Source organism: Micromesistius poutassou (assembly GCF_964030765.1).
Source record: "Micromesistius poutassou genome assembly, chromosome: 9".
NCBI lineage: Eukaryota > Metazoa > Chordata > Actinopteri > Gadiformes > Gadidae > Micromesistius > Micromesistius poutassou.
In genome coordinates, this window is record NC_140279.1 from 438,293 (window position 1) to 462,557 (window position 24,265).

The 24,265-nt window shown below is 47.5% G+C and overlaps 2 protein-coding genes across 2 annotated transcripts in view; both read left to right on the forward strand.

Moving 5' to 3' along the window:
- The window catches only part of ell (elongation factor RNA polymerase II), a 30,988-nt gene extending 9,340 nt beyond the window's left edge, over positions 1-21,648 (forward strand). The window contains exons 3-12 of the mRNA XM_084473440.1: positions 5,772-5,893; positions 7,021-7,184; positions 8,579-8,829; positions 9,619-9,743; positions 14,361-14,481; positions 16,323-17,052; positions 17,410-17,473; positions 17,722-17,893; positions 18,458-18,502; positions 18,626-21,648. Coding sequence (XP_084329566.1) covers positions 5,772-5,893; positions 7,021-7,184; positions 8,579-8,829; positions 9,619-9,743; positions 14,361-14,481; positions 16,323-17,052; positions 17,410-17,473; positions 17,722-17,893; positions 18,458-18,502; positions 18,626-18,742 — 1,911 coding nt within the window. The 3' untranslated portion in view covers positions 18,743-21,648. The remainder of the gene's footprint in view (positions 1-5,771; positions 5,894-7,020; positions 7,185-8,578; positions 8,830-9,618; positions 9,744-14,360; positions 14,482-16,322; positions 17,053-17,409; positions 17,474-17,721; positions 17,894-18,457; positions 18,503-18,625) is intronic.
- Positions 21,649-22,880: 1,232 nt separating this feature from the next.
- Positions 22,881-24,265, forward strand: part of dot1l (DOT1-like histone H3K79 methyltransferase) — a 39,023-nt gene continuing 37,638 nt past the window's right edge. The window contains 1 exon segment of the mRNA XM_084472776.1: positions 22,881-23,223. Within this exon segment, the coding sequence (XP_084328902.1) occupies positions 23,143-23,223 (81 nt within the window). The 5' untranslated portion in view covers positions 22,881-23,142.

Below are 24,265 nucleotides of genomic sequence, written 5' to 3' on the forward strand. Positions count from 1 at the left end.
CTAAATTACATTATTCATTTTCTTCCATAACCAAATAATATGCCTATTGAGCCTTTTACCAGATAAGTGCGATTAATGTGCTTCAAATTATGCATTTCCAATCTATATTATTTAAGACTGCCGTGTCTTTGAGCAAGGCACTTAACCTTTAATCCTTCATGGTGGGCTGGTTGCTCTATGCAGCTCTCTCTCGTTGTCTGCGTAGCAGGTTAGGGTACGTGACTGAGGGTCATTCATTGTAAAAGCACGTAAGAGCGATCGCAGTGGCTGATATTCTTTGAGATGTATTCCTTCTCACACTGGCCTAATGTATGGGGCTGCCCTGCTAACCATTTACTTCCAAGGAGCTGTATCGGGCATTTTTACTCGCTTTTGTTGTTTGATGTATTGAATACATTATGTTTACGTTAATGTTTCTCATGCATACCTTAATAGATGCATTCTAGTGCAGAAAATCAGATTGAAGACGGTTGTTCTCTTTTTGCAGATGTCCTTCAGATACGCAGCTCTTTGCATTTAATGCCACCGCCATGTAGAACGTATTCATCCAGAAATAGATTTTTGCCACGGTATCAGTTGCGGGTGTACCCGGATCAACTCGATTTCTTGTATTCATTGCATAAAGTCTTGCAGTGTGACTTACCAGTCATGGCTGTCGGTTTTAGGTATAGCCCCCCACCTTTTCATGGTTTCTTCCTGTATTCTATTCCTGAATCATTCACCGTTATTTGTACCCAACAGATCAGGTTGTGAGATGTGAACTATGTATCTAGTTCTCATTCTCTGTCCTGCCTGCTCATCTTTTTGAAACCGTGCCTCATGTGCACCACCAGAAGCTACACAAACATTTGTTGGTAAATGTGAACAAATCCTGTTGCGCTCCATACTTGGTTGATCTGAGTAGATGATAAATGAATGTAGGACACTTAACTGCCCGGTTATACCTCCTGATCTTCTTTTTTTGCAACAAAGCTGTTGGTCAGACAGGGGATTGGAAGGCTTTGGAGCTGGGCTGTCACCTGGTTGGTTGAAGTGTGGTTGATGCTTATTAATAATGTGAGTGAAGGCACAAGCCACCTAAGGGAAATGCGGGTCTCAATATGGCGTGTGTGGTAGACACGGTTTTCCTTTCCCTTCTTTAGTTCAAGACTGTTTGCCAGTAAAGACGGCAAGATAAGCCCACAGGTGTCTTATTTATTTCTTTGTTTCTCCTTTTTCCAATTCATTTTCTTCCACTATACTTTCTATCTGATGTATATATTATTTTTTTTTCCGCGATTGCATTAGAATAAAGAAGTCAAGAAATATGGTTTTATAATGCTATTAATTCTGTAGCAATCGAAAAAATATATATATATAATAATTCTGTAGCAATCGTTGGTCGTATTGGTCAGAAGATATCGCCCAGCATTGATGTGGTCAATATGAATGGTACTATTCTGTTCATTTCTGGGCGTCTGCCAACGGTAAAGCCTGAACTGTCTCACTCTTCCTGACATGCAAGCGTTCCCAGGTAAGGGAACGCTTTAGAATGTTCAAAGGGCAGTAGGTTTTTATGTGGGGTATTCTGGTCCTTTACAGAAGGCCTCACAGGAGTGAGGTTAACGGTGGTACTTTTGTGTGAAGTTCTAATGTCTACAGCTGGTTCATCATGGCAGCCGACACAATTTATTGTTGCCCACAAAACTAGTTGTTTTATCGACGAGCAATTGTTCATGTTTCCAAGATATTTCGTTTTCCATTTTGTAAACGCTGCCCAACTGCTGTTTGTGCTATGGAGGAAACAGATACCTTGACACACTTGAATTGTGTGTGTGTGTAGCTATGTTATATTTTTTTGTTTTTTTGTTAATCAAAATGAAGACGACCATCACCCTGAGCACCCCAGGGTGCACCAGAGTTGCATGTCCATTTGCATGGCTCTTTATACCGTGGGTTGCTTAGGTCTGCTTTACTTTCTTTGATTTTTGTTCAACAGGTATAAACTATAAACTTGTACAAATGCCAGCGGCCACTCTGTTTTAAGCGCACTTGTCTGCACTCAAGCACAACATTTGCTTGTTTGCATTGTCACGTTCCCTTTGCGCTGCTACTTTGTGTTTTTTATCAAACTGTGGCTCAGTGTTCCAACTTGAAGAGCTAACTTGTCCAAGCGGTGAACACTACAAGCGTTCAGAACTTGGATTTTTGGATTTTAACAACTGCGCTCAACCATGCGTACGTTTCTGGCTGACAGAAGATCTGGTTCTGGTGCGGCAGTTTTCCTTCTCCACATCAATTGGGCAATTTTAGACTGTATAGCGCTTTGGCCAACTCAAGTTATTTTTATCTTTTATTTTATCTTCCATCAAAAATGCATAAAAAAACGATTGGTTCATCATCTAAGAGTGGGATATATTCACACATTTCTGTCAATGTCTGAGGCACACGGGTGTGCTTTGTAGATGGCTTGCATTGGTGTTCAATGTTCACCGCAAGCTCTTGACATTCACTGCTGATATTTAAAGTTTAAATTTACGCAGCCAGCAAGAAACGGTCACACTCCCAAGTCATATCTTCGATATAAGTTGACTTACCTTTTCACTGAATTAACTGCACAGTTTCTAAGCCGAATAATTGCATGAAACCCATCATGAAAGTGATCACACTGAGGTGTGGTGGCTGCTTGGGGCCTGATGAAGTGATCCATCTTTTGTTAGACATTACGATGCGCTGTGTGTTGTGCGGGGGGGGGCACGTACTGGGCCCGTTCCGCTGGGTCGTTCTGCGAGGAGGCTCTCTGACACCCCCCCCCCCCCCCCCGTCTGCCTCTTCCGGGTGAGTCAGGAACAGGACTAAGTCACTCCTCTGAGCCTTTCAGCCACTTCCACTTCCACCGCGTCTTAATCATCTCTGGTTTCACAAACTACTCTGTATCCTTTTTCCTCTGGATCGGCAAGAGCATTACTATGTACAGGCGTAGAATGAGGACGGTGTCTCTGGTCAGCACACTGCGGGCGGGGGTCAGAAGCTGTCATAGTGGCTGGTCCGGGGGTCAGAAGCTGTCATAGTGGCTGGTCCGGGGGTCAGAAGCTGTCATAGTGGCTGGTTTAGGTCCAGCTGTCCCAACACCGCTGGCTCATCACCAGCTGCATCATGTCGTTAGGACTCCTAATTGAACTATACAACCTGCAGGTCTTCTAGGGACCCCACGCACTGTCTGTGGTCAGACCGAACCTGCCCTACCTGGTTGTCATAGGTAACCACTGTAACAGACCGGCATGAATGGTTTCTTAAACGATGCATGCAACACAAATCGGATCACATAATAACATGCTCCTACGACTAACTCGTACTAGCCATTAGGGCTTTCTCTTGAAAAGACTAATTATCTTCAATCAAGCAAAATGTGTTTAATTGTTCGTAATGCTCCTCATCATAGTTTATTCACTTATTTGCTATACTACATTGAAAGCTCATTTTTCAAGTACCACTGAATCATTTTAATAACTAAACTTGACTTCAGTGATCGCATATGTACCGTTACCACACATTTGTATACACATAACTAAACTACTTAACTTCAAATGAAATAAAGTATTTATTTGGTTGTGGTTCACTGCATATCAAATCTACCATACACCAAAACACTGTGTGCTTGATATCAGTGAGTTCGTGATGCTATCAAATATGTTCTGACAGCTATCCGATAGTGAGATTCATGTTGTTTTTGTCCGCCACTGTTATGCCGCGATACCTTCCTCAGTGACCTTGCTGTGTGGCTGACGTAGACCACCGCAGTGAAGTGTGCTCTGGCCCAGCGCTGGTTCAACTGGCTCAGGGGGGGTAATCTCGACTCTGAGCCCCTTGACGAAGGCTGCAGCGACGGTGGCGGTGGCGGAGGAGAGAGCGTCGTGTTCCAGCCACCGCACCACTCTCGGGTATCCGAGAGCCTGGGGTTTCCAGGGAGGGGAAGGGACGGCAGGGTTATTTTTAGGTGACCACCTGCAGGCCTCACATGTGTTTGGACCTCGGGTAAACAAAGCTGAGCCGCCTTCAGCCGTGCGGTGCAGCGAGGTGGCCTGGGCCCGACCCAAGGAGCCAGGGATCGCTGGTGCACTAATCTAGGGATAAGGCCCTGTCCCAATTCTCCCCCTTCCCCTAGATGTGAGCCCTAACCCTAGATTTGAGCCCTAACCCTAGATTTGAGCCCTAACCCTAGATTTGAGCCCTAACCCTAGATGTGAGCCCTAACCCTAGATGTGAGCCCTACCCCTAGATGTGAGCCCTACCCCTAGATTTGAGCCCTAACCCTGGATGTGAGCCCTACCCCTAGATTTGAGCCCTAACCCTGGATGTGAGCCCTAACTTCCCCTAACGTCCCAATACTTAAGGGAGCAAGGGGGAGTGCTGTTTTTTCCCTCAAAATCAACCCTTGAATGCCAGCTAGCACTCAAATCAAGCGTTCTTGTTAAGGGGAGAGAAACGGGACTGGGCCCGTGTCTTTCACCTTCAGCTCACTGGGTATTCGGTTGTTGTATTTTCTTAAAGGGGGCATAGGCACTAGTTGGGATCACCCCCAAAAGAGGAACCCAAGGTTCCCGTTGTCATGCGTCCATGGTTCTTGTAGCTGGTGGGTTGGAACATTGTTTGAATTCAGACGGGCTTCCTCCCTCGTGCTTCTTTCTTTTCACGACGATTGGTCAAATGTGGCTCTGTTTAGCCCATCTTATGGTAGGCGATGGCCATTGAACGCCGATGGGTAGACGCTTTGGTTTCAACCAGCATTAGTCTTTCTCTTCTTTGATTTCATTCAAATATGTATTTGTGTGATACTCTTCCCGAAACTATTTTGGGTTTTTCAACAGGACATCTACATTGCACTGTTCATTGGCCAAGATAACTTCCCCTTTGGAACCAAAACTAACCACGTTTATAATTTGAGGGCTGCTGTTCTATTTCACCGTAATGCAGATGGGTTCAGGTGAGGGCTAACATCTGCGCTGGGATGGGAAGGTAACTATTAGGGTCGAATGGGCTCCAAATTACCAACGATTTTTGACATACTTATCATAGCTTTTCTGCTACTTCAATTTCCGTCTCTTGGAAATTGACGGTTTTCAAGAGAAAGTGTGTGTGTGTGTGTGTGTGTGTGTGTGTGTGTGTGTGTGTGTGTGTGTGTGTGTGTGTGTGTGTGTGTGTGTGTGTCTCGCTGGAAGATGGTCAGAGTAAACCAGGCAGGAGATATTGGCCGTCTTTCCTGGCTTTATTTTGTCTTTTCACTGCCAGTGTTGCCTTGAAGGAAAGCTTTGATTCACGTCTATAGATGTGTCTAGCATCTGAATATCTGCTCCCATAAAGCTAGCTTTTGTTTGTGTTGCTAATTGCATTAATGGCAGGTGACGTCCAATAATAATCCTACATATCACGATGCATCTTCAAAGGAATTTGCGACATCGATTGCACGGGCACCAGACTACGAGTCATCCCTGAATTGCGTCAGCAAATGTCTAATCTGTGCTGCCTGATGCGTCATTGTACAGTCATGTGTACAGTCATTGCATGCAAAATGAAAAGTATGTGCAAGGGGGTTTAACCGTTTCCAGCCAAAATCATAACCATATGGCCCGGTTAATCAAATTTCCACCAAAACAATGTTTCACGTTCATCTGTGGTCAAGGAAAGAGGCAACCATGATTCATCTGGCTTTGTTTGTAGTAACCAAATGTATCCGAATGGAATTGGAGCATTTGGTCTAATCATGTTTTCCCCTCTTGTCCTTTTTTTTACAGAAAATCTCAATACCGCGACCGGAAAATCCAAGTGAGCTGCGGACGTTTACTTTCTACCTGTCCAACGTGGGGCGGGACAACCCCCAAGGCAGCTTCGACTGCATCCAGCAGTTCATCACCAGGTGAGCCGTCACTCTGCCCCATGGCCCCACAGTATCGGGGGGGGGGGGGGGGGGGGGCTGAGCAGGCACAGATATCACAAACACTGGGGCCAACCGCCGGGCACACTTCCCTTCCCTTTCGTTGCGCTAGCTTGGGTTGATGACAGAAGTGCTTGGACACAAGCCTTCAGGGTAGAAATGAGTGCTGAGAGCATGCAGCACTAAAAACTATCAAAAACTATAAAAATATATATAATAACACACTATAAAAACATCACTCGGTCACTACACTGATCTAACAGAGTCCTTGGGGCTCCAGAAATATTCCTTTTTGAAAGGACTTTGTGGAAACCAGTAGATCAAAGGATGCAAACTCCTTCTTCATATCTCTGTCCCTGTCGTGCAAAATCTAGGAGATGAATTGTTGACTGAAATAACTGGAAAGGGATCACACATTTGGATAAACTCTGAAAAAATAAACTGCCTGCTCCTCTTTGATTCCTTTTGGACACCCCTCCTCTGAAAGTATTTCCCGACGAGGGGTCGATTGGAGGTAATCCACGTCTCTGTCTGGATCCTAACAAGCCTCTAATTCCAATACAAACCATCACAACCGCACTGTGCTGCAAGCAGGGCTGCCAGCGCCGGCCCCTGTGCTGCCAAGCCCTCATCAAAGTGGAGGGGTATCAAAGAGCCTGAGGAGAGCCAGGAAAGGATGAGATTTGATGGCGCACTGATTCGTAATGTGGGAATCCACAGTCGGGTGGAACGACAAACGGACACAAGGTGTTTGTTGGCCACACAGTTATTTTTTTTATTCCTCCGCTCTGGACGAGTTGAGCAACGAAAGCTCGGCTCAGAAGTGGGACATAATCAAGGATTGAACTCCGAACTTTTGGCTCCTTTTTTTAATCAGTTACACTTCCACTCCCGCTCTGTGGCGTTGATATGAATTGAAATAGGCTTCGAGGCTATTTCTGTCAAGTTTTTGAACTCCGGTTAAAGCGATCTTGCGTACCATTTCCCAAACGCTGCCTGGCCGTCCCCTTTGCAGCCCTCCCAGTTATGACGGTGCTGTGATCTTCCTGTCATTGCGCCCCCCTCCTCTCCTCTCCCCCTAACGTCCCTCGCTCCGTCTGTTGTCACAGTGAAGGCAGCATTCAGCTGGACTGCCTGGCGGGCATCCAGGACAAGATCACGGTGTGCGCCACAGATGACTCGTACCAGAAGGCCCGTCAGAGCATGGCGCTGGTGGAGGAGGAGACCCGCAGCCGGGGCGCCATCGTCATCAAGCCTGGGGGGCGATACGTCGGTAAGGACGCGCGGGGGGGGGGGGGGGGGGGACCACGCACACACGGTTTATTTATTTATTCATGGTTTATTTGATGGGAGGGACAGATGCCGTGTACATAGACAAACTGAGAACAGCTATTCAGTGCAAGTAGCATAGTGCTAATAGCGGATGCTCATTTGCAACAGCCGTCTCCTAGAGGGGACGGGTGTTCAAATCGGATGCCGTCCGTGAAGGGCTGGTTTGAGAAGATGCACAGTCACAGAGAGAGAGCATCCATTGAGCATTATATATAGTGGATAGTGATCATTCCTATCCCTGATGACCATGTATTCTACTCGACGTGACACCCTTAACTACACAGTCCTACTGGATTCCCGTTAGAATAAATGCTCAGCCTCTGAAAACATTCCAAAACACACATTTATAATCATTGCAACACATTGTAATGATTCTTTTAAATATGATCATTTCCTTTCCGTCGTTTCCTTTCCTTAACGAGGTTGGCCGTACTGTACATCTCAAGGACCCAGCTGGCTGCTCTGAGCCTCTAGCCCTGCATCCCCCCCCCCCCCCCCCCCCCCTCCCAGAGCCCAGGCCAGACTGGACCACACCTGGTGTTTGGGTTGTCAAACCAACACACTTGTCAGTATGGCTCACTTGTTACCAGGCCCCCGATGCATCTGATGGTGGCTGGTTCACACATCAGTCCAGCATACGATGCATGAAGTACACACACGGGGTGAAAACACAGCGCTTTAGAAAGTGCCAAGTGCCCAGTAAGGCGCTGTCTGGGCCGACCTTGGAGAGGGCTTTGTTGTTCTTTTAGTTTCCCCGAAAGCGACCTATTTTTATTTGGAAAACGGACACACTAAAGTGAAAGGAGAGTATTTACTGGCCGCGACGCATAAACGGCGGTTTCTTTACTTGGTAGCCCCTGCCTCATTACCCGTGAACAAAGCGCATTGGGGAGAATAGCCAGCGTTGGTGTAGTTCCTTCACTGCCCAGCACTGACTCATAAAGGGTTTAGTCCTCCCAGACCGTGTCTCTGCCTCAGTGGGAGGTAGAGCAGCTGACCCTAGTTTACCAGAGGCTGTCGTGTGAAGTGTTGTTGTTGTGTTAGGTCTCTTGATCATCTTTTGAAGGTTATCGTACTGCTCTTGACGTGAGAATGTGTGGTCGAACACAGACTTCAGTGTGTTTACCCTGAGGCCAAGCAGTGCCACGGACGAGGAGATGATCCAAGATATCTCCAGGCTCTCTGTGGTCTGGCCTCGTTCCTGCTCCACCACCACCACTGCCTCCTTTTTATAAAGGCAGCGGTGGTGGTGGTTCTACTCCCTGGTTCCTACTGCTCTAACGTTGCGTGTCGTGTCGCTCGTGGGTGTCGTGTCGCTCCCCCCTCCCCCCTCAGGCAAGAAGGTTCAGATCCGGAAGCCGGCGCCGGGCCTGTCGGACGTGGCGCCCTCTCGGAGGACGTCGCGACCCGTCATCATCTCCAGCAGCGCCCTGAAGAAGAGCGCGGCGCAGCAGAGGCCGCTGCGAGAGCGGCTCACCCACCTGCTGGCCCTGAAGCCCTACAGGAAGCCCGAGCTCATCCTCCGGCTGCAGAAGGACGGCCTCTCGCAGGCCGACAAGGAGACCCTGGACAGCCACCTGCAACAGGTGTGCATGCAGCATCCGCCCGGTGGTCGCGCACGCACGGGTGGGGGGGGTGTTGACGGCATTTCAGAATGTTAGTAAACAATAGCCGTGACGACGCTTCCGGGTGGCAGAACGCGAGCGGCTACCACTGAGCTGAAGCCGTCCAGCCGGCTGTAAACACTCATAATAATAATAATGAATAATAATAAATAAATAACAATAAAGACTGTGTCACACAGTCAACAACACATTGTTGTTGATCTGAAGTTGAAACGATGACGAAAACTATATTAATATAATATAATATATAATATATATATATATATATATATTAATGAGACGTCCCGTAGCACCCCGCAAGAAGAAAATCATTAATTCAAGCCATTTACTCTGTTTTCTCGATCGTGGAAGGGTTTGTTTACTAGTGGTGCCAACGGAGAACGCATCGGCTTTTGCCACCCGGAAGAACATAGTGTGACGTCATGGTGAATTGCCGTATAGACTCTGCATAGCCACCACCCCCCTCCTACACACTTATTGTATGTTTTTACGTCCTGCTACTTAATGTACGCACTTATTTTATGTCGTACTTAGTTCTAGTACTTGTGCTGTGTAGCATCTTATCCTAGCTATCTTTGTTGTGTTTGGGGGAATGGGTTAACCCACTAGTGACCTAGTGATTGTTGGTCCTATGAACATCCTAACTGTTCCGACAGCGATGTGTTGTTGTTGTTGCTTTGGATGAAAGCCTGTGCTGAATGTCCTGAATGTATAAACCAACCAATTTGTGCCTTTTTTAAATTTGTCCAGGTGGCGAACCTAAACGGCAAAGATAACACCTTCACATTGAAGGACTCTTTGTTTAAAGACCTTCAGAAGGACTGGCCGGGCTACACTGAGGGAGACCAGCAGCTTCTGAAGAGAGTCCTCGTTCGGTACGTGAGGCGTTCCCCTCAGAGACACCACTCTGATGGTATCACCTCCATCAGCCTTGAAACGGTTCAGAGGGATTGACTTCCTGATGGGGAAATGATTTACGTGTCAGTTATAGTTATCCCATTATTTGCTTGATTATTCTTATGGTTTTGGTAGCCGTCATCCTGCCTCGTAATGGTTTATACAGCGCCGTTTACGTTTTAAAGAGGTTGAAAACAAAAAGAGGCGAGGTTTGCGATGCATGGAGTAGTCCATACATGGTAACCACTTAATAAATGAACCATTTTAGTTCCGTCTCCAATAAAAATCCAGAGCCAGAGCTCGGGGCAGGAAAGTCCTGTTCTGCATATACAGAGCTTTATTAAATGTAGAACATGTTCTACATAAAGTCCCGTTCTGCATATACAGAGCTGTATTAAATGTAGAACATGTTCTACATAAAGTCCTGTTCTGCATATACAGAGAGCTGTATTAAATGTAGAACGTGCATGTTTGGCTTCAAATACAATATTAATTGTATTGTAAAATTACGCAGTTCAGTTTTGTCACATTGTCCTTTTGTTAAATCAAGTTTATCAACTTCTATGAAGTACCTTTTACTTCTGGCATTTAATGGAGTCTTGTCATTGTGGTTTTGTATGCATGTATTTCAGTATAGGATGTGACGCGCCTTTTAGGCAGCATATATGGTCCAAACATTGCCATTGTGTTGCGTTGCCACGGGACCTGAATCTAAACAAGCCCATACGAATTCTTGGCTGTTTTTATTTCCTCATTCTGCTGCCGCACGCGGCTCTTGCTCTCCCCACACAATGACCTATTTTTGCCTACTTATGTTTGTCAGCTGATTGCCTGACATTTGGAGCAAATATTTTGAGTTGTGAAATGGACGGTTGGACTGCAGAGAGTTGCGTGCGTGCGTGCGCTCTCAAGCATTATGGGTTTTCTGCTTGTGTTAACGTTGTTTAAGGTAATTGAAGTGATTTCTATTGACCTCCAACCACAGTGAGATCGATTCCCTTTACAAAAACTAAGAACACGTTGACGCGTCTCAGAACAGAAGTTGAACTTCTGTCTGAGGACTGGGGCTCATTTAGTCTCCTCTAGAATCCTCCCTTAATCAGGACAAATTCATGCAAATTCAGGAGAAGCTTCAACGTATTTCCATGCATACACTAAGGTTTCATAATGAGCTCCTTTTAACATAAGTTATGTATTTAATAAATGTATCTGTAAGGATTAACCTCTAACATCTAAACATAGGTTCAATATTATTTCCATAGCTATTTTTAACTGTTCTAATGGCAGGTAGCGTCGGCCCTCCCACAAGGTTTTTCTGTGTTTCATTGAAATAGGTCTTGTGTGCTCGCTTTGTTGACAGTACATGCTGCTGGCGTCTCTCCCAGTGGAAAATATGGTTTCTCAAGATGTGGGGCAGAAAGGGAGAAGGCAGCTCCCATCAAACTATATATAGAGCAGGCAGCACCGCTCAGGGCCGGGCCTGGGTTTACCGAGAGGGCTTACAATGTTTTGGATGCAGCAGAGCAGGAATAGTTCACATTCTCTGTGATGTGCTCAGACATTCCTGTGGTGATATCTGAGGGAAACTTGAGTCTGTCGTTCTTGCTGTGCACATGCACATGCACATTTGCATGCTCTAATGCATACACTAGAGCATACATTCCGGAGTCCACTCACACGTGTCTGCAATCTGTTGTCATTTGTGCAAATGAACTTTGAGCCTTATTGGTCAGATTATCAACTAACTGCCAGCCTGTTGGTAACCACCCACACACCCTTTCCCCACCCCTTGATTACGTCCCAATCTACCCTGTCACCACCCCCCTGACCTCCTTCTCCTCCTCCTCCTCCTCCTCCTCCTTCTCCTCCTCCTCCTCCTCCTCCTCCTCCCCTTAGTGTGGAGCTCCAGCAGACACACAGAAGAACCCGAGCTAAATGATTCAGAGGCCTGGGATGCACCAGTGTTACAGCTGCTCCGTGTGTGAGCTGGCATTGTTCCCAGATTCACCTGCACCCCCACCCCTACCCCTATAGTCTCTGCTGGGGTGCCACTGGCTCCTGGCGCTCATGTTACCCACTACTGGTTTCACCGGAGCCTTGAAGCTCTCCACAGCGGCCCTCATGGTGCGGCCACTGGTTGGCCCGTCCACGCACGGCCGCGGCCATTTCTTGTCTCTGTAGGAGATCTGCTCCTAGAGGACGGGGAGCACTAGAGACAAAACAAACGTGATAATAATAATAATAATAATAACGTAATTTGTAATGCACTTTTCATCGGCACGATCTCAAAGTGCTACAATTGTTAAAACAAGGTAGGGAAAGTAGAGTTAAAAACAGGGTAGAAGGAAGAGTTGAAAATGTTAAAAACAGGATAAAGGAAATAAAAACATGCTCAATAAAAACAACAAAGCAGGGTTAAAATCACTATGTGGTTAACATTTAAAGGCCTTTCTAAATAAAAGTGATGAATGACTTGGGCTGGTACTGGGCCTGGTGCCGGAGGGAAGGGTTTCAGTTTGTCATCATCCAACGCGGTCGCCGCGGTGCGGTGCAGTGAGGAGGAGGATCATTTGTATGCCGTTACTTTGAAGGAGGAGCCACTGGTTGGTGTATCTGTGGCCCTCTGCGGAGGGGGGGTCGTAGACGCGGTGGACCAGCTCACACAACCTCCCCTCAACTGCGTCCAGCTTGGGGGGGAAAAAAACACGAGAGCTGAGGAAGTGGCGACCGCATGAATGAAATCCTCAAATCATCGTCCATGACTTGGACTCTCCCAAAGCGCCATATGAACCGGGCAGTGAGGGAAGTGATGACATCATTTTTGGTCTATAAACGAGGGTTTCTAGGATGCTCCTCCGTCTGTGTGACCCCCCCTGCCCCCCCCCCTTGCTTGCCACAGACCCCTTCCCCATGTTTTCGTAGGGGAGGGGCACCAACTGAGTGCTTAATGCATCTTACTGCCCCCTGCTGTCTGAGTCTTGGGTTGTCGCAGCTCTGTTTTATTAAGGAAAGCCACCACTCTCATCCTGGGCCAACCCTCCCACCTCCTACGTCTGTCTTCCATGGTATTAAGCCATGAACAACAGCTCATGGAGGTAGGGCCTCGTTCCACACTGATGGGGAAAATCCCCCAGGGCGAAATCTCCATTTACACACCAGGGTGTGTGGAGTATTGCGCCATCCTTGTTCGTTGTTGTTTTTTTTCTAGTATTTGGATTTGGATTGTCCACAAGCTGCTTTTGTGTGACAGATTTGTGCGTGTGTAATCGGGTCACACACACACGCGGCGTGTCATGCCTCATCTGACTGGTGTTGCCACGCAGAAGGGGAAGTGGAAGGTCACAGATCATGTTTGTAAGCAGCAAGACAGCCACTAGATCAGTGGGCTGTTTTGCATATTTCAGACCGTAGCACACAGCTCTATCAGAGTTCTTACTGTAATTTCCCGCATATAGGCTGCATTGTGGATAAACCGCAAGCCTTTAATTTATGTATTAAAATAAAACAATTGTGCATAAGCCGCACCCATATATAGGCCGCACAAGTTTCAAATGGGCTAATTATGTGATGAATAGGCATATACAACCCTTCAGCCAAGTGGTCACTGCAAATCAATGTTCAATTTGAACTCACATTTTCCCCATTAACGTTAAGACCGACTAGGCCTACTGCTTGGCACGCGCACATTTTTGTGCAGGAGAACGGCGAGAGCACATCAAACGCGCGTAGCAGCTACAGGACCTGTCTTTCTTTACTGTCTCCGAGTGCGTGTCGCTGTTAAACACCTGACAATGAGCTAGTTCACCATGATAAGACCGCCATCTGAATCTGGAAAAAAGGAATAAAGACAGCGAGGATGCAGGGAGTTCAGCAAGGCTACAGTTGATTTATTTTAAACGTCAGCATTAGAGGAATTGACGTGGTCCCCGATGGACAGATTTCACTCGCAACTGTTTATGCTGAGACTGCTTTGCTTTTTTCTACCTGTCTGTGTGCGCCGTGCGGGCTTTGCGCACCGTCAAGGGAAAGAGGCGGTGGTTGAAAAAAGTATTTCGACCGCTTATTAAGTTCACTCTTTGCTTATAATGGCTTATTCGTTTCCCAGTATAATTTCATTAATTTAGAAGACAGTTTTGTTAATTTTTGAATTGTAAAATAAATACAATAATTTTTTGAGAAAGTTTTGTGAAATTATTGGAAGCGAGTCGAGCTGACCTCGCCTGCTGTACCGTATATGTAGGCCCTACTGTGCTGTATATTGTTTTGTTTTTTTAAATAACCTAATTAACTGAAAATAGATTTTTAGAAATCGTTTTCCCATGTATCGGCCGCACCATGCATAAGACGCATAGCTTACGGAATTTTGGAAAATGTGTGCATAAACCGCGGCTTATAGTCGGGGAAATGACGGTAAAAGTAACCTTTTAACCGTGCATGAGCTCAAGGGGCACTCATTTAATCTGCTACGGCGCGTTAAGTTCACACAGACCCTAATCTCCCTTGTTTTATAGAGAACCTGGACCAGTAAGGTCCATCAGCAACAATAACCCATGCCATAATCCTTTTGTGTGTTGTCGTTTTTGTTTTTCTCCCAGGAAACTCTGCCAGTCCCAGAACCCTCCTGCGACCGCCCCCCCGCCCGGCCCCACTCCAGCCCCCCCGCCTGAGCACCCAGTGAGCCCGCCCAAAGAGCCGGCCAGCCACTCCCCATCTCAGGTGAGTCAGCCCCGCCCCCCTCTCAGGTGAGCCCGCCCACAGAGCCGGCTCTTGCGGAGTAAACTAGAGCCGTTTCTCAATACCAAGTACGCGGACTACGTACTCGCGGACTTGGAAGTACGTACTCGGCAAGTCCGGACTTCCAAGTACAGACTTCCCGAGAACGCGAGTACGCACTCTGCACACTGGAACAGCAGCGGACTCGATGATGCATCCTGGGATATGTAACGGTCCCAAGTCCACACGAGTCACCTCCGATGCGTCCTCGGTGGAACGGCCTCATCGAGAACGCATCGAGAACACACACGGGTTTTACGACAGTACTCGCGTACTCGGAATTGGAACAGTGCTTGGGCTACCACTGATGACGTTTAACGAGAACACACGAGAACGCGAATTGAGAAACGGCTTTAGGAGTTATCGTGACCTCTCAGGAAATGGACTCGCTCACTTTTCATTGGAATTGTTAGTGTTATATATATGTGTCATATGAGTGTCAAGACAAAGTGACTGACTCAGTCCTCGATGACGAGCCCGCGCACACCCTGGTGTGTAACGCAGAAGAGGTTGTGTCATCCTCCTTCCTCATTTTTTCCTGTGCCCCACCCATGAGGCGCCCCCCCCCCCCCCCCCCCCGCCCCCGCCGCCCCCCGCCCCCTGCTGATTGGCCAGTGTCCCTGGTGTTCAGATGTCCATTAAGCAGGGTTGACGCTGTTCCGCTGCCTGGTATTAATAGTGACTTCCTCTCAGCGGGGGGGGGGGGGGGGGGGTTCACTTGACTCACCTCTGTTCTGTCTCACTCTCACACTCCCTCACTAAGCATGCTGCCGCCCACACACACACGTGCGCCAACACGCACACGCGCACACACACACACACACACACACACACACACACACACACACACACACACACACACACACACACACACACACACACACACACACACACACATAAAAACACACACACACACACACACATAAAAACACACATAAAAACACACACACACATAAAAACACACACACATACATAAAAACACACACACATACATAAAAACACACACACACATACACACACACACACATACATAAAAACACACACACACACACATAAAGGGGCTGGCCGAGTACGACCGGCCCTCTCTGTGAAGTGTGGTCCGGGGGCGGCTGCCAGAGGAAGCAGGGTTAGGAAGAGCCACGTGGGTCCAGACACGGCCCAGAGTCGTGGGGTCCCTGTGGTTATATTTCAGGGCCTGTACGTCTTCCTGTTGTGACAGCCGACCGCGTACGGTGATTAGGTTAGCCACTCCCAAGGCGGTCGGCCCGCGTGCCGGTTCAGCAGGGCCTCTCTGTGGCCCAAGGCGCTCTTATTGTGGCGGGAAGCCTTCCCTCCCACGCGGCCCAGAATATAGGCTCCTCCTGAACCGCTCCTTCCTTTTGCTCCTCACCTTTTTTTGTTTGCAGCAAAACACTTTATGAGACGTTTGGAGTTTTCTGAACGTACTCTAAATCTATATCTGGGTCGGGGCAGCACATTAGTGAGGGTTTGTGTTTCATTCAGTGGCATTGCCGTGAAGTTATAGTAGTTATAAGTTCATAGTGGACGCCCCCCGTGTGTTGTAGTCTAAATGCTCCCAAAAGGATTGAACACGGGAACTTGAAGTGAGCTCCCCCTGACCTTGTGTTCGTGCCGTCCAGGTCTCCGGACTTCCACTAGATGATCTGTAGAAGTTGAAACTGTGCGCTCTAAATATAACTGAAGAGAGATAGAGAGATAGATAGATCTAGATAGAGATAGAAAAATATATTTGCTACTAAATATCAAATGTCCTTTGTTGACAGAAACGGCCCGCCGGCGAGTTCATCGACCCCCTGGCCAACAAGAAGCCTCGGATATCTCACCTGGCCAAGGCGTCCGGGCCAATCAACGGCAAGCTCACCTCATCCAACGGCAAGGAGGCGGGCGGGGGGCGAGAAGGGGGCGGGGGCCACATGATGACGATGGCGTCGGCGGCCGCGTCGGCGGCGGCGGCGGCGGCGGCGGCCATGGCGCCGGCAGTCGTCCCGGACGCCGTCCTGACGAGCGGCTCCCAGCAGCAGCTGCCCCTGCTAGACATTCCGCGGCCCTTCGACCCGCTGTCCGACGTCAGCAACGACTCGAGCCACAACGGCCGGGACTGCGAGAGCCAGGAGGCGGCGCTGTCGGAGCGGCTCGGCCAGCAGCCCTCCCCCTTCTCGGGGCCCGCCGCCGCCTCCGCCTCCGCCTCCGCCTCCTCCGCCGCCGCGCTCACCGTGCCCGGCGCGGGGGGGGCGGCGGCGTCGTCCCCCCCCGGGCACACGGGGACCGGCGCGCCCCGGGACAAGAGTCCGTCCCTGCACAGCAAGTCCAAGAAGAAGTCGAAAAAACACAAAGACAAGGACAAGAGCAAGGAGCGGGAGCAGGAGAGGGAGAGGGAGAGGAGGGCGGCGGCGGAGGAGCAGCAGCAGCGCGGGGCGGAGCCCAAGCGGAGCTGTGACCTCATCAGCTCCAGTCCGGAGAACGCCAAGAGCAGTATTCCACACAGAAGCACAGGTACACACGGGGGAACGCACGGTTAAGGCTTGCTTGTGGTTCCGCGTTGACGGCGACGTGGTGGTGACCATGCCAAGTTCGCGTCGCCGCGGTTGTGAACCTGTTTTTTTTTTTTTGGGGGGGGGTTCTGCGTCTGGTTTACGTTAAGCGGTTTACAATCACAGCCCTAGCTACCGCACCGCGTCGCCTCGACGCAAGGTTAACATTTTTGGGAGGCGCGCGTCCTTGTGGCGCCCTTGTGTTGCGTCGACGTCCAACCGTAACCTTAAGCCTTTACACCTCGTCGCTGAAACTCTGTGCCGTCGTTCCTCGGGTGGTGGTTCTGATTTCTGATCAGGTTTGTTTTGTTTCTTCCAGATATCAATGGAATATACAATAGCAGTATTCCCTCGTCCTCATCTGAGATGGCAGATTATATAACGTAAGTTTCTACAAGGACCGTCATGTCACCATGCCAACAGCCTGGCCCTCTTCCCTGCTCATGTGTTGTGTAATATAATGTAATGATAGACGAGCGTTCAATACCTTCTTTAGGAATCTATGGAGGAGTCAATCTTATTTGCTTGAACAATCTCTCAACACGTAGGGGAGAGTAATATTCTCACGTCCCCGTCCCCCCGTCCCCCCCCTATCCCACCCCCACCCCCACCACCAAACTCTCGCTGACAGGAAGTACCTGGTGATTGGCTCCCCGGAGCAGCGGCAGACGTATAAGACGGACTTCAACGCGGAGTACAGCGAGTACCGGGGGCTGCACGCGCGGATAGAGGGCATCACCCGGCAGTTCTCCGTCCTGGACACTGAGCTCAAGCAGCTCCCTCAAGGCACAGACAAGTACAAGGTGAGCCCTCCCTCCCTCCCTCCCTCCCTCCCTCCCTCCCTCCCTCCCCTCCCTCCCAGCGGCAGGCGGCCATATTGGGAAGGGCAGCCTCTTCAACGCCAGTCATTATGGGTTCTGTTACTTTTAGGAAGTCTCGTTTATTGTAGTAACTATTAGTTAGAATAGTAGTTAGAAGTGTACTAGTTATTAGTAAGAGTAGTAGTTAGTGGTGTAGTAGTTATTAGTTAGAGTAGTAGTTAGTGGTGTAGTAGTTATTAGTTAGAGTAGTAATTAGTGGTGTAGTAGTTATTAGTTAGAGTTCTTGATCCGTTTTTGTAGGAGAGCGGTAGACATGGATACACAGTCACAACGTTCACACATATTGATTAATGTTGCGTGGACGTCGACGGATGTGTGTTTATGGTGTTTCTGATGAAAGGGTTGGTGCTGATTTGGGTCTGGAGGTGAACGTGGAGAGTTATTCATAAAGCAGACAGGACAGATGGCAGCTTGAAATGTTAATGCAGATCCAACCACAGGATCATAACGATGGTTAATGCCATTTTTTTGTCTTCTTTTCAACAGACAATCCACGATCAGATACTTCAAGAGTATCGCAAAATAAAAAAGGTACGTACTTCCGGTATTTTCCCGGTACTTATTTTAGTGTCATGATGAATCATTTCACATGTTTGAGTAGACCTGTGACCGTTTCTGATCCATGAAAAACCCGTTCTTTCCTTTCTCCTCCAGACTAACCCAAACTATAGCCAAGAGAAGAATCGCTGTGAATATCTACACAACAAACTGGCACACATAAAGAAACTTATAGCCGAGTACGATCACCTGCATCCTCAGAACTGGCACTAGTAAGGCACCGCTTCCGTATTCTCAGTCAGAGGAAGGAAAACTCTGGATTGTGCTTTGCTCTAAAACAAATTGAAAGAAAAAAAACAAATAAAAACCGATGAAAGATGCCATGAAGGGTGACTCCCCTCATTGGGGCCAAAAGCACTAGTGATGAAAAAGCAGATTCTATTTTTTTTCTTTCTCTCTCTCCCTCTTCCTCCCTTTTTATTTTTCCAGAGACGGGACGACGGCTGTTGTCGGCCGCCGGCTCTCTGTGTCACTACACTGCTTCACAGAAATGACCCAGTGCGGCGTCTTATTTTTATTTTGGTTTCTCTTCTCCCCCGAGCTCTCTCTCCTTATGGTGCACAGAGGTCGTTCAGAGAGTAGACCGGGGAAAGGTCCACTCTGGCGACTCTGGGGAGGTCTCCCTGTGGTCTCTCTCGTGGGGTCGGGTCTCCGATGCGGGAGGTATGTTGGTGGGAGAGGAGACGTGGTCTGCGGAGCGCCAAATACTATGCTTTGAGAAGAGAAATACAAGAAGAATGAAATGGATGATATCAGTTTTCCCGCTTATACTGAAATGGACGGTGGTGAAGCTGAAATTATTTTTTGTATTTATTTTTTGACATGGGGTTAAGAGTCTGTTAGGATTTTACTGTACACTCCTCTCCATATCAGTGCTAAAAGCAGTATCTCTTTTGTTTTGTTTTTGTCTTCAGATCTTGAAAGTCAGCCAGTATTTATTCAAAAGAGGCCTTGGCCATACAGTTATCAATCTTGCTCCCTTTTCCTTTTCATAAAGAGGTACCGATAGACCTATTGATTTAACTGAAGAGAACGCTACTCTGTGTACAAAGTCAGGCACATGTTTCTGCTCGACTTTTCTTAAATGATGTGCAGATGTCTTAACAAGGGGAGCATGTGTAAGAGTTGGGCTTTGAGAAGCTGTGATGTACTGCCCCCCCCCCCCCCCCCGCCCCCCCCCCCCCTGACGAGCTGCGACGCTTGTCCATCAAACGGTCTTGGATATTCTTCTTTTTTTTTTTGCTTCCCTCTTTTGGTCACCAAGTCGTTGTGGCGTTCGGTATTTAACACAGGATCACTTTAAGGTCTGGAGTGGATGGCCGTAGCGATCCAGTAATTCCAAACAGTCTGACCAGGAGCTCACGGCCACGACTGCTTCCCAAAACACGCCCAAAAACAAATCCTCTTAATTGTAAGTTGACGCAGAACTAAAGAGCTTTTCAACGTCTCTTTCAACTTGGAAAGAGACGAAACATTTGTGGTTTCAAAGCAGAGAGATTCAAAATGTCATTCTAGGTTCCCGCCATCGCCAGTCGGGATGTGTACGACGCCGTTTGCCGTGTGTACTTTAAAGATCCTTCTCTCCCCATTCTGATCACTAAAACGACTGTTAACACGAAGCCATCCCCGTCCTGCTGGATGAGAGCCGCACACTAGCCGCGTCCGCCTGCCTGGCTACCCGGGACCGAGCCCCTACTTAACGGCCTCAGGGGGGAAACGCGTATCGGATCAATATTGCCTTTCTGAACACGATAGTCACCAGAATGACGTGATTCCTTCTGATTCCAGATCAGTGGTCCCGTTTTGAGAAACACTGTGACAGAATATCCTGTTTTCAAATCGAATTGGAATCTTTTTAACAGCTGTCACAAAAAACTTGTCTGGAAAAAAAACTTCTAATGAATAAATGTTGAAGCCCAGACTTGGTTTGGTCATCAGACGCGTTTATTAACTCGACCCTTTATGTCAATATGACAAATCAGCACTTTTCCTGCTAATATTGCTGTTACCTGGTTGTTTTTTGTCCAAACGTTAACTCTGTCCATGAGTGCATGCTTTATGAATGTGTTACAATGCCCAGTATTCATATCTTCACTTGAAACAACTGCCCAAGTGCAATGTTAATTCAACTAAAGGCCTATTCCAACTGACTCCCTATGTCTGACCAGCATGTATACCAAAGTGCTTACCAAGCTGGATTCAACTATAACGTTCTATCAAGACACTGGAAAAGGAATCCAATCCATTTCACAGTATTTATTTCCAATGTTGATGTACAAATTAGAAGGGGGGGGGGGGGGGGGGTTCCATTATTTTGATTTAAAATGTTGGGTGGGAGGGGGGGGGAGGGTCCTTCGTATTTCGAATGAGGTCTGTATCATGTGGTTCAGATATTTCAATCTAAATCCGACCACCTTTTTTAAATCAAGCTTAACACTAAGGCCAATACTCTGAGCTCCACCCTGATGACGTGGAGTAGTGCAGGGTTCACACTGGAAAGGGGCTCGGAGCGCTGATGTCTGTGTGACCAGGAACAACAATCAGACCCAGAATTGCAACCCTTCAAAAGGGCCTGTTTTTTCTTTTCTTTCCTACGGCTGTTTATTGTTTTTGTCGTCTTCAATACCTTTTCTGATGCAATCGCTGTACTACGTCTGTTATGGTCAAAATGTATTTTGAATAAATTTTTCATCAGTCGATGGTAAACATTGTGCACCGATACAGAGCAAAATGGTTTGATGATATGAAATACCAGCACAGTAATACCATTGTATGAGTTGATTGTGCCAAATGACCTGTTGGTTAGGTTTATTTTTCTTTGATTCTATACATGCTGCTGTATACGCAAAGAGGGCTTTGGAGAGAAGTCGTCTGATATGTTGGCGCTACAACCCAAAGCACGCTTTTGGAAACCATAAAGGGACTGGGACTGAAATTAATCTTTATTTCAATAAAAAATCTTTAAAATCCTCCTTTGTGAAATTCTAAAGCGGTTGTGGCTTGTCTTATTGTTCAGAGTTTCGATTACTGCTGTAATTGTTCTATTATGGCTGAAATTATTTTAACGATTTTTATTCAATACTACTGCCCAATATTGTTGAATAAAGTTATGCAAACAATGTGGTTCAACAAGTTTTATCTAACGATGACTGCTTGCTTATTCTTTCCATCCCTAAAATTTCAAATATGTAACGTGTACACGTTGCCCTCAATATGTGTGACGCAAGTGCGCATATTTCCCATACTGTATAATACAAGCAGGGCTATATTTCGATAAGCGGCCTGTAGATGTCGCTGTTTGCCTGACTATAGTTCTCCTTACTGCCATCCAAGCGCACAATTTTTTTCCAGAGATGTTTATAAGGAAAAACTTAATTTGGCCGCAGGGTCTTTTTGCTTAACAGTTACTCCTAAAAGCTAGGTTGCTCTATAGAATACACAATAAGCAAACTAATAAAGAAATGCTTGAGTATGTCCCTACACTACGTGGAAATTAAATGTATAGGATATACCATGATTAATCTCGAAACAATCCATTTTCTTAAAACCAGAGGAATATCTATATGAATATATTTTAGTTGGTTGCAAAGCTGTTGCGGTAACGGGATCCAGAAAGTCTTTGGCCCGGTTGACAGTAGATGGCCCCACGGGGTGATGGAGCAGAGAGGCTGCAGCAACAACACAATAAAAAAAAATATCCTCCACACGATGACTCTCTTCCAGCTGGCTCGGGGGAGCCTGTAGCCCTGGCGACCGCCCCAATACTGGCCTCAGCTGTGCTCGGGACTGGAGTGATGTCAGTGGGTTCACTGGCGATCTGCCATCTCCTCTCTCCCGATTGGCCCCCCCACCCCACTTCAACATACACGGTCTCCTCTCTCTGGTTCCTCCTATGGCGGAGATCGATGGTTCTGCCTGGTTCTGGGACAATTCACAGCGCTGGAAAAAGGCAATCCAAAATAAGAATACTTAAATAAAAGAATATGTAAATGAATGCATACATATATATACGGTACTTTTGTTTAAAAAAAAAATGCCTGTTGGTTCTAGAAACATGTTAGAGGATTATGTAGGTAAACAATGCATTGATTGTTTACATATTAATTATATATTTCATCACACACACACATCTCAAACAATTCAGTTCAATAATAGAGAAAAAACACGATTCAGCTAAAACACACATTTTATTACTTTCAAATACAAAAAGGACCTTTGGGGTGAACAAAACCATTCCCCGGCCAAGCTTGTTTGGTTTTATCAGAGTTCCCCAGTGACGTATGAGCGCCTCATCAGGCCCCGCCCTCCTCAGGCCCCGCCCCCCTCGCCATATTATTCATGCCGGGCAAGATGGCGGCGATACGGCCGAGGTATTATTGCCAGTGGATATGAACAGGCATTTTGATCATAGTATAAAACGGAGTGAGAGATATTCATGGTTACGAATACAGAGGTATAGCATTGCTGTAACGCCGGCGTCTGTACTGGTTTGGATTTCTGCTTTTCTCGGTGTTTTTTTAACCAGAATGTCCAGGTTGTAGCTCGCTCCCACCGAGCAGCTAGCTCACCGAGGCTAGTCCGGCAGCTAGCTACCATCACACAGAAAGCGGAGAATGGGAGAAAAGCTGGAACTCAAACTCAAGTCGCCGGTCGGAGCCGAAGCCGCTGGCTACCCCTGGCCGTTACCAGTATACGTGAGTGTACAGATCGTCACACGAGAAGGATTATTCTTTATTTGGGCTTTGCCGTCTCTTTTGTTAGCTAGCCCGTGGCTGCTAGCCGCGGCTAGCCCCCCAGACCTACATGCTTGAAGTCAACCAGTTCATGCTGGAAGTCCACCAGTTCGTGAGGGCTGAGGCGGTGTTAGACTGACAGACGGGGCCTCCAAGGTGACATGGCCCGGCAACAATGGTCGGCCCGGATAGTGTGTTCGGCTGTATGTGCTCTTTTACCCGGGCTCTGTGTCTGATTTCGATGCTCTTATGAGGCTTTGTGCAGCCCAATGTAAACAGACCCTTTGGTCACTCGGATGTGTGATGTTTGTATTAGGAAGTCGGGTTGAGGACGTAGTGGAGCGCTGTTGTTGTCGTCCCCTACGTGGGGTCATTTGTGATAACGATTCTCGACTGTTGATCGTGACTTGCCAGAGTGGACCGAATGGAGCTGTGGTTCTGTGTTGTCACCAGCGGTCTGTCAGGGATCGCTGGAAACACGACGTCTCGCACTTCATCTCCCAATTAGACCTAGGACGTTACTTGGCATGTTTACCCGACTGACCGGCATCTTTGCCCCCGTGAGCAGTAAGGAAATTCATTCAAACAAAATTGGAGAGAGGCACTGTAACATGCATACAATGGGCGTGTAAATGTTAAGGGGTGATGAAAGAGAGACTGAAAACGGCTTTTTTACAACTCATGCGAAGAGCATTCAGTATGATGCAATCACCCACTATAGCTTTTAACGGGGCGTATTGACTTCCTCCAAGTCACGTTTGCATCCTATAAGCCAGCGAGTCAGCAAAGCAGTCTCTTCAGCATCTTACATGGACACAAGCGTGCACTGCACATGCACGTCAGAAATAGGCTTTATTGATGAACTGATGATACACATTTCCTCGGGACCAACTGTCAAGGAATCCGAAGCGACTGTGGTGTTCAGCAACACCGCCTGTAACGTCCGCTCCTCGTGTCTTCAAATGGAAAGCATGCCCAGAGTAGACTGTATATCCTCTCTCTC